The sequence below is a fragment of the Apium graveolens genome, chromosome 9 (assembly GCF_009905375.1).
Source record: "Apium graveolens cultivar Ventura chromosome 9, ASM990537v1, whole genome shotgun sequence".
Lineage (NCBI taxonomy): Eukaryota > Viridiplantae > Streptophyta > Magnoliopsida > Apiales > Apiaceae > Apium > Apium graveolens.
In genome coordinates this window covers 89,333,586-89,343,430 of record NC_133655.1, presented here as the reverse complement: position 1 = coordinate 89,343,430, position 9,845 = coordinate 89,333,586, and the positions used below count along the sequence as shown (strand labels likewise).

Genomic DNA, 9,845 nt, shown 5'->3' with positions numbered 1-9,845 from the left:
TTGTGAGTAAGAGTTTCCTCTCTACACTTGTCCATGCTTCTTCGTTTAGTAACCTTATAGTCTAGTAAATTACAATTTAATTTTAATTGTCTAGTACATACAGAAAAACCATGACGTCTACTATTATTGCATAAAAATCATATGTGGCCTTCATATTTAAACTTTCTGCAAAGCTTGTTTCCATCCATATAATGAAGACCCTATGCACTCAATAATTTGATAATGACATCCGAGCTATTTTGATTAAGAAATGAAGGAATAGTTGGTTATTGTCACTTTGACAAACTTTTGATCAAATTAAAAAAAAAAATGGGGTAAAATTTAACTTGAATTATATGATGAAAATTACATTCTTTTAATAGCCGCTAAACAAGCTCTGACCTTATATGAAGGGTTAAAATGGCTTATGTCTATGCCTCACCAGGAAGTATGCATTGAATAGGATTCACTACTTTGTGTGCAAGCGATTAAGCATTCCCATGTAAAGTAACTTTTCTTCAAAAAAAACAGCCGCTAAACAATAAAGTTCGTAGCGCATATTGTAATTCTCTCGATAACAAGAAGTTGATGGTTTACGGGTTAAATAAAAAACGTGTGCCTCAGCATTTAATTTTTTTGCAACCAACTGTAACAAGAAATAGAATGAAAAAGTGCAGCAAGTTCTGGATTCAAAAAAGTGTATTTTAAGGTAAAAACTAGTAAGTACAATATATATGTCCTATGGCCTTTGGATTTGAACAGTCATACGATTCCAAGCAATATGGTTTAATTTGCTGGCACTGCTTGCAGAGTTGCATTAAGTAACAAGCGATCACAAGTGTGTATATGTGTGTGTGACCTTCTCTCTGTGTCTTTCCACACATTCCAACCACTCTTTTTCAATTCTTCATGCATTTACTGCCCTTTTCTTTCAAACATCTTTTCCTTCCCTCCCTCATAAAACACAGAGTTTGGGAAAGGAAATAACTTCACACTAAAATCACTTCAAAATGGTGACCAACTCAGTCACCAAATTAGTGTATTTCTTGAGCTTATTGTTGATTTTAGGTCCCCAATTGATCCAATCTACTGTCACTTATGATAAGAAGGCAATCATCATTAATGGTCATCGGAGAATCCTCATTTCTGGCTCTATACATTATCCAAGAAGCACTGCAGAAGTAAATGTTTACACTTTACTCTTTCTATCTATACATATTTGCTGCTTTCTGCATTGTTTTGGTAATGTTGGTGTCTTTGATGAAATGGATATTTTATAGATGTGGGAAGATCTTATATGGAAGGCTAAAAAAGGAGGATTAGATGTTATTGATACCTATGTTTTTTGGAATGTTCATGAACCTTCCCCTGGCAATGTGAGTGTTTTATGTTATAAATTTTGCTTTAATTTACAACATGCTTTATTCTTTTTACAAAATTATGTTGTTTTGATTCTTCTTTTTTCTTGTTGTCCAGTATGATTTTAGGGGAAGATATGATCTTGTGAGGTTTATAAAGACAGTGCAAAAAGTTGGGCTTTATGTTCATCTCAGAATTGGACCTTATGTTTGTGCTGAATGGAATTTTGGGTATTTATAATACAAAAACTGCCAGTTTTATATTTTCCTTGTTTGTTTCTAAATTCAGTATCAAATTCTTATTAATTCTTCTATTTTTATTCAAACTCTATAAGCATGCTGATAAAATTGGTCCTTATTCTTAATGCAGTGGATTTCCTGTATGGTTGAAATATGTTCCTGGCATTAGCTTCAGAACAGATAATGGGCCATTCAAGGTTTTATACCCACCTACAATTCTGATATATACATCCTACTTGAGATTTTCAGATTTTAACTGACATTATTAAAGGGTGTAAATTTTATGTGTTATAATTTGTATCTTGGATGTCAGTGATGTCCGGGTTATCGAATGAAATGATAATCTGTACAGTTACTAATTAGTCTTTTTTTTTCTTATGTACTTAGTTAACAATTTTAAGTTCTTATTTACTTGGTTAATAATATTAAGTTTGTTTGCTTTGAAGGCTGCAATGCAAGGATTCACTCAAAAAATTGTTCAGATGATGAAGAATGAAAGACTATTTGAATCGCAGGGAGGGCCTATAATATTATCTCAGGTTTGAGTTTATGCCTATCTGAAATTACAAACTTGCAATTTATATGTTCTTGTTTCTAGTAATAGATAAAATCCCTAAGGTTTAGCTGTTTGAAATTGATTATGAAGATTGAGAATGAGTACGGTGCAGAAAGATACGCACTAGGTGCTGCTGGTGCATCATACATAAACTGGGCTGCAAAAATGGCTCTTGGACTTGATACAGGAGTGCCTTGGGTGATGTGCAAAGAAGACGATGCACCTGATCCTATCGTGAGTTGTTCTTGAAGCCACCTAGAACAAATATGAGTTTGCTTATTATTTATTTTGATGATCAGCTGTCAATCGATTGTGCTTTTGTGCCATTCTTAGATACTGTAGTTTACAAACTACAAATACGGTTGTCGGTGGTTTCCTTTCTAGCATTCTTAGTTCAGATTTTGCATGTGATGTATGATTTTATTCATTCATATCTTGGTAACAGATCAATGCGTGCAACGGATTGTACTGTGATGCATTTTCGCCAAACAAACCTTATAAGCCAAAAATGTGGACAGAGGCTTGGAGTGGCTGGTAGGTTGATATAATTGTATGCTATGCAAAAGATGCATAATGTAATCACTTCATGAATGATCTAAATATAATACTTCTCACATATCAAAATGATAAGGTTTACCGAGTTTGGTGGTCCAATCTACGAACGACCAGTTCAAGATTTGGCATTTGCAGTTACTCGATTCATGCTCAAGGGTGGATCATATGTTAATTACTACATGGTTAGTTCCTCTGCATAATTATACCTCTCAACTTTTAAGATTACAGCTGAAACCATATTCTTATTCTTATTGCTCCTCCCAACAGTTCCACGGGGGTACCAACTTTGGTCGTACTGCTGGTGGTCCTTTTATCACAACTAGCTACGACTATGATGCCCCAATTGATGAATATGGTGAGAACTCTGTTCAAATGTTCTTGCATTTCACTATAGTTCTCTGAAAATCATAAGAGCACTTAGGATTTGTGGTAAATGATTAGGATTTAAAAAGACATGTGATACTTGAATGCCACAACGACCTGACAGCTAGCTTTTTCATACAGTCTTGAAATATATTTCTGTTATCTTCACACAATGACAACTTCAGTTGTTGAAAAATCCCAACAATACCCTCTTAATCGAATTTTCCAACTAATCTGCTTACACAAAAGCAACTTGTTTATCCCTTATTCGCTTCATGCCGTCCTCATTTGCTCCCCTCCTCACAGTATTGTCCTATATTTAAATAAAAAAGCAATTTTTTACTTTTTAAATTTAAGGAGCTACGTTAGATTACTAAAAAAAAAAGTTCAGTAATTTATTTCCTCGACTTTGTTTATGTAACATTTTGGCTTTACACAAATTCCTGCTCTTATATGTATATTTTTCAAAATAAAATATATGAACGCGCTCAAAAAACATTTACACTAAGAAAGATGGAAAGCGAAGTACATATCTCTCTCATCAACAGATCCTGTTAAGAGTCTGGGAAAGTTCATGATGTAGGAAGCTTAATATATAAAGAGTTTTCAGGGGTTTCAATGCACAAACAAGTGGATAGCAAGTAGCACTTGACTATTTTGCAAGACCTTAACATAAATGTTCTAGATTGCAACACTAACTGGTACTTTCACCGCCTTCAGGTCTGATCCGAGAACCTAAATATGGACACTTACAGGAACTCCATAAGGCGATAAAACTATGTGAATCTGCTTTGGTTTCTTCAGACCCTACCGTTAAATCCATTGGAAAATATCAGCAGGTTGTCAGTTTGTAAATGTTTATCCTATGATTGAGCAATGTTAATCAATTAACCAGTCTACCACCATTTCTAAATCAATCACCCTTCAGGCACATGTATTCTCTGGTGGTCATGGTAATTGTGCAGCTTTTCTCACAAATATCGATAATAACGCTGCTGCAAGGGTGATCTTCAACAACATGCATTATAATTTGCCGCCTTGGTCTGTCAGCATCCTTCCTGATTGCAGGAATGAAGTCTTCAATACTGCTAAGGTAAGTAGATGAACGAATAGGTTATACTTCAGTGCACTACAATTCTAATGTTTAATTAGGTTTTTGCGCTTTTTTGAAGAAATTAGTTTCTTTTCTCTTTCATCTTGTAAGGGACTAAATTTTTTGATTTCCTCCCGATCATTAAGGTCAAAAGTCAAACATCGCGGAGACAAATGCTTCCGACCAAATCTTATTTGCATTCTTGGCAGACTTATGATGAAGACATAATGTCTTTAAGCCAAAGTTCCTCATTCACAGTGACAGGACTTCTGGAACAACTAAATGTAACTAGAGATAACAGTGACTATATGTGGTACATGACAAGGTGCGTTCCTGTTAATACACAAAGGCTGTTATTGTCAAGTCTAAACGCAAATTATCTTTTAATCAACATTTGTTCCCAAACCAGTGTTGACATTCGATCATCTGAATCATTTCTCCGTGGAGGACAAAAACCTACTCTCATTGTGCAGTCAAGAGGTCATGCGGTTCATGTCTTTGTCAATGGGCAGTATTCAGGTACCATTGAGTTTATACGTAATTACGTATTATATCCTCTTGGTTTATATTACTTGATACACATGCCTTTTGTATTCTTTTCTTTTGTGTAGTAGAAATATAGGCATCACAATGATATGATGAATTGTTTAATTTACAGGTTCTGCCTACGGTACCCGACAGAACATGAGATTCACATTTACTGGACCAGTTAACTTGCACGCTGGAACCAATAAATTAGCACTACTTAGTGTGGCTGCTGGTTTACCTGTAAGTTTATTGCTATTTTTCACTTTCAGATGCATCATCTATTTCTTTAGAATAGGTTAACTACACTAATACAATCCAATAAAATAGAATGATCTAATATCGGCAAGTAATGTCAGTTAATGATAAGAAAATTCTTCTTTTTGAAGAACATTGGGTTGCACTTTGAGGCTTGGAATACAGGAATCATGGGACCAGTTTCGCTACACGGGGTTGACCAGGGGAAGAGAGATTTATCATTTCAGAAATGGAGCTATATGGTAAGGGTACACCGTACATGCAAGTAGACTATTTCTTTGTTCTATAAACAATGCATCATGTCCTTACGATTTCCGTGAAATAGGTTGGACTAAGAGGAGAGGCAAGAAATTTGGTCTCTCCAAGCCAAAGCTCAGCTGTTGAGTGGGTTGGAGGGTCACTATATAACCGTGGCCAGCAGCCATTGACATGGTATAAGGTAAGGGATAGACCAGGACCTTGTAACAGAAGTTAGAATTTAAGCTTCAGCCTTTAAGGAAGCGAAGAAATTTGCAGGCTTACTTTGATGCACCAAGAGGAACAGGGCCATTGGCATTGGACCTGAGAAGCATGGGGAAAGGTCAAGCTTGGATCAATGGGCAAAGCATAGGAAGATACTGGATGACATATGCAAAGGGCAATTGTGGTGTCTGCAAGTATACTGGAACTTACCGAGCCCCAAAATGCCAGCATGGCTGCGGTCAACCAACTCAAAGATGGTACAACTTTAAGAATGTTTACAATCTTATACTGCTACACTGATTTCAACAATAAGCTATTCCTTTTAGCTCTTTGTTATAATCATTAATTTTGTGGTACCAGGTATCATGTACCCAGATCTTGGTTGAAACCAAAAAACAATCTTCTGGTACTTCTCGAAGAACTAGGCGGAGATGCATCAAAGATATCTTTAGTGAAAAGAACAAGCGGAAGGGTATGTGCTGATACATTTGAGCACCACCCAACTGTTGACAACTGGAAAACCGACGCTACTGGTGAGCCAAAAATGCGCCAAGAGGTTGACCTTCATCTGAGGTGTGAACCAGGCGAGTCAATATCAACCATAAACTTTGCAAGCTTTGGAACTCCTTTAGGAACTTGTGGAAGTTTTAAAAAGGGAGCTTGTCATTCACCAAATTCCCATGTCATCATAGAGAAGGTGATTCCTAACTTGTCGAGCTTGTTTAAATGATTTATGTGGTGGTTTTAGAGCATTTCTTCTTACTGATATTTTTCATTTCTAACAAATACGATACAGATGTGTGTGGGCAGGGTGAGCTGCAAGGTCACTGCATCTAATAGTTACTTCCAAGCAGACCCATGTCCCAATGTGCTAAAGAGGTTATCTGTTGAAGCTATTTGTTCTGGTAATACTGTGATTAGAGCCACTCAACCGGAAACAACAGAATAAAATTTCATATTGTCATTATCATATATGTATACAGAAAAAAAAGATGGGGGCATACGACAGAAAACATTGGTTAGGAATGGTTTGAGCTTTACAGTAATTCATTTGTCTGTACATAAAGATTTGTTGTGAGGTAACATCAGAAAAATTTATTTGTCAAAGTCGACAAATCCCTTGAATAATCGGAGGACACTGCTGCTATATGAGATACCTAAATATATATATATATATATATATATATATATATTTATCAAAAAATATAACATGTTACTCCTCTTTTTTTAAGCATCTTATCGGCAATCAGTTCGTTACAGTGCTTACATCCTTTAGAAGCTTACACACACATGGACAAACCACACAACTAAACACAACATAAGAACGACAAAAATAATATGAACACAGTATGAGAATTACGTGCTGAATTTTTTGTGCGAAAATAATATTATCACGGTACCATATCTTCATACAAAATTTTGGGCGAAAACAAATACGGTTCCCATTTGGAAAATAAGCTCCATGTTCTTGGCAAACCTGAAGAATTGGAGCTTTGAGATGAAATACCCAATTTTCTCTAGCACTGAAACTTTCTTAATAAGAAATCAGTAGGATGATCCTCTGCTTATCAAGAAAAGATGGAGCATAACCACCAGAAAATAGGAATGGAGAGTTTAGCAAAACTGCATTTGGCTAATTATAATATGATGATGGACAAACATGTAGTCACAGGATAGACAATAACCAGGAAACCAACAGTTCATCCTTCAACAGAATTCAAAAAGTTTATTAACATAACACTTGATACAGATAATTCTTGTCAAACAAACAACAATATTAGAACATAATTCATACAGACACAAACACACACATTACTCCATTTGCCACCAGGAAACTAATGTAATCCATGGCGACATTATCATGAACACAACAGAAATGAAAGTTACTTCAGAGTTTACATCTCCCCAGGACACAAGTTCATGCACTCACAGTTGCGGGCAAAGCAGCATGCTTAATGATAGTGTTATGCAAGTCGTCTTTCTTTGCACCTACAACCCTGTCTACAATGACCCCTTCTTTCATGTACACAAAGGTCGGCATTGCCTCCACTTCATATTCCTTGGAAACAGACTGCAATCGAGAAGATAAGAGTCAGTAACCCAAACCGATAAAATTCTGAACTTGAAAACAACAACTAAACCAGTACACCAATAATAAATATCGAAACTGAAATTATAGTTTACCTCAAGCTCATCAACATCGACCTTAAGAAAGATGACATGAGGCATCTTCTTAGCAAATTCTGCCAGAACTGGGGCAATGAAACGGCAAGGTCCACACCATGAAGCAGTGAAATCCACCACAACCTATCATCCAAATTAATGAGCCAGTCAATTTCAGTGAACCTAACACTTAAACTAATCTATTCCAAAAACAAACAAATTCTATATACATGACAAATAAACACAGTAAAGGTTAACAAAGGAAAAGCATAAAAACTCAACCACGGAAAAATGACTAATTGTGAATGCAGATGATTGTATTAATTACAAAACTAACATAGCTGATGCACAACAACCAATCAAAAACCCGAATCAAATTAATTACAAACTAACGTAGCCTGATGCACAACAACCGATCAAAAACCCAAAACAAACTCGGATCCAGCAATATAATAGGGCTATAGAGTCGAGTAATTAATACAGCCGTGCTGCCTAAAAAAACAAACGCACAAAATAAGAAGTCCAGAACCTAAATCCCCAAATTCAAACCTAAAAAAATAAGTGGTCAACTTGATCAAAATTGTACTAGCTAAATAGATGGCCTCCTGGTAAATGATACGAGGCGGAATTAATGTTTAATTTTATTCATTCAGGTATAATCGGAATTCAATTAAGGCAAATAATTAGTACAATAAATTGAAGTAACAGCAACAATTAAAAGAGCACTATACTACATCTAGATCTTGAACAAAACATAAAAGGAAGAAAATGAAAAAGAAAAAAAAAAGAAAGAAATACCAGCTTCTTGGAGTCTTTGGCCTTCTGGAATTGCTCATTCCATTCCTCAACGGTGTGGCAACCAATTACTTGTCCTTCCTCTGCTGCCATTTTTCTCTCGATTTTTACTATTCAATCTTTTGTTTTTATATTTTTTCCTATAATGTCTCAGACACAATTTGTAATTGATCCCAGGGTAGGCCTCTTTATTTATAGGAAATTATTCCCCAAGTAAATGGTTGACACGACGCCGTTTAGGCGTTGAAGAGGGACACCGTGTGTACGCGGCCTATGGATAGAATGACGGGTATTGTAGCGTAAGCTCAAAGCGCATGCTCATTCATCAACCCACTCACGCGCTCGCTATCATTCTATACGCTACTTATGGCCAGGGCTGAGCATAAATTAGCCAAACCGACCAAACCAAATTTTGCGGTTTACTAACAGTTTGGTTCGGTTACTGATTGATATTTTTTAAAAACTGAATTTTTTCGGTTTGGTTTCAGTTTTTACCTCCAAACCGACCGATATAACCGAACTGAACCGAATATTTAAATTTAAATTAAAACATTAATATACATATATTATAATCAATAATAAAATTATAATGTACATAACATATGTGTAAACTAAAACATATAAAATAACTAATAATAATATAATTTATTCTAAGATATAAATATTTATGTATATGTTATATTTTCACTATTTTTATTTTTTCCAATAAAAGTATAAGAATTAGGCGCATTATTTCGTCTTCTTGCCTTTTTTTATTTTTCAAAGTCATTATTTTTATATATTCTTTTTGAATATGATTATAATAGAAAATATAATTCTAATATATGATATAAAATTTTGATTCTTATTTATAAATTCAAGTTTAATTTAATTTTTAAGTGTGTTTATAGGTAAAACGGTTTAAACCGAAACCAAACCGAACCAAACCGTTTTAAACGGATTGGTTTGGTTTGGTTTTTTCACATAACAGTTTGGTTTCAGATTGGATTTTAGGTAAACTGTTAATTTCGGTTTGGTTCAGTTTGGACACTCCAAACTGCCCAAACCGACCGATGACCACCCCTACGTCTGGGTGTATTCATTTCACATTTCAAAGTATTATTAATAATTTATGAATTTTAAAAAAAATTCATTGATTTTAATTGTTCGCAGATTTTGATAGAGTTTATCCAAAAATATTGTAAAGTCTTACAAATTTTGTGAGTTTTCCATAAATCCATCAAAATCTCGTGTATTTTGAAGAAATTTCAAAATATTAAAAATGTATTAACAAATCTATCAAAATCCACAACTTTTTTAATTAAAAGAATATTCATTGACTTTTGAATACCATCAAATTTTGATGAATTTTTTAAAATCCAAATTAAATAGCCCATGATTTTCAAAATCATAAAAATCAATCAAAATCCCAATTGAGTACCCCCTTAAATTTCCAATATATTGTGTGGGTACTAAAAATCGGTAATCACTATTAATCAGTTAAGATATCGATTAAGGA

The 9,845-nt window shown here is 34.7% G+C and overlaps 2 protein-coding genes across 2 annotated transcripts; one reads left to right on the top strand and one right to left on the bottom strand.

Moving 5' to 3' along the window:
- Nucleotides 1–508: 508 nt before the first annotated feature.
- LOC141683344 (beta-galactosidase 5-like) lies at nucleotides 509–6,574 on the top strand. The gene is made up of 19 exons (XM_074488041.1): nucleotides 509–1,160; nucleotides 1,260–1,355; nucleotides 1,456–1,568; nucleotides 1,708–1,774; nucleotides 2,024–2,116; nucleotides 2,224–2,367; nucleotides 2,579–2,667; nucleotides 2,765–2,870; nucleotides 2,956–3,043; nucleotides 3,772–3,890; nucleotides 3,980–4,144; nucleotides 4,291–4,469; nucleotides 4,554–4,663; nucleotides 4,803–4,912; nucleotides 5,059–5,169; nucleotides 5,253–5,366; nucleotides 5,444–5,646; nucleotides 5,750–6,086; nucleotides 6,186–6,574. Exons 1-19 carry the CDS (start codon nucleotides 990–992, stop codon nucleotides 6,336–6,338), a joined length of 2,568 nt encoding a protein of 855 aa, XP_074344142.1. The 5' UTR covers nucleotides 509–989; the 3' UTR covers nucleotides 6,339–6,574.
- Nucleotides 6,575–7,095: 521 nt separating this feature from the next.
- On the bottom strand, nucleotides 7,096–8,522 carry LOC141683345 (thioredoxin H-type 1-like). The gene is made up of 3 exons (XM_074488042.1): nucleotides 8,351–8,522; nucleotides 7,574–7,696; nucleotides 7,096–7,460 (listed from the first exon to the last, which is right to left on the bottom strand). The coding sequence occupies exons 1-3, from the start codon at nucleotides 8,438–8,440 to the stop codon at nucleotides 7,308–7,310; spliced, it is 366 nt and encodes a 121-aa protein (XP_074344143.1). The 5' UTR covers nucleotides 8,441–8,522; the 3' UTR covers nucleotides 7,096–7,307.
- Nucleotides 8,523–9,845: the final 1,323 nt, after the last annotated feature.

Excerpts from the sequence above, each read along its gene's own strand:
- LOC141683344 (XM_074488041.1), top strand. The coding sequence starts at position 990 with ATGGTGACCAACTCAGTCACCAAATTAGTGTATTTCTTGAGCTTATTG. Across the intron at positions 1,775-2,023 it reads CAGATAATGGGCCATTCAAG|GCTGCAATGCAAGGATTCAC; the intron begins GTTTTATACCCA and ends TTTGCTTTGAAG. Across the intron at positions 2,668-2,764 it reads ACAGAGGCTTGGAGTGGCTG|GTTTACCGAGTTTGGTGGTC; the intron begins GTAGGTTGATAT and ends CAAAATGATAAG.
- LOC141683345 (XM_074488042.1), bottom strand. The coding sequence starts at position 8,440 with ATGGCAGCAGAGGAAGGACAAGTAATTGGTTGCCACACCGTTGAGGAA. Across the intron at positions 7,697-8,350 it reads CCAAAGACTCCAAGAAGCTG|GTTGTGGTGGATTTCACTGC; the intron begins GTATTTCTTTCT and ends TTTGGATGATAG. Across the intron at positions 7,461-7,573 it reads TCGATGTTGATGAGCTTGAG|TCTGTTTCCAAGGAATATGA; the intron begins GTAAACTATAAT and ends TCTCGATTGCAG.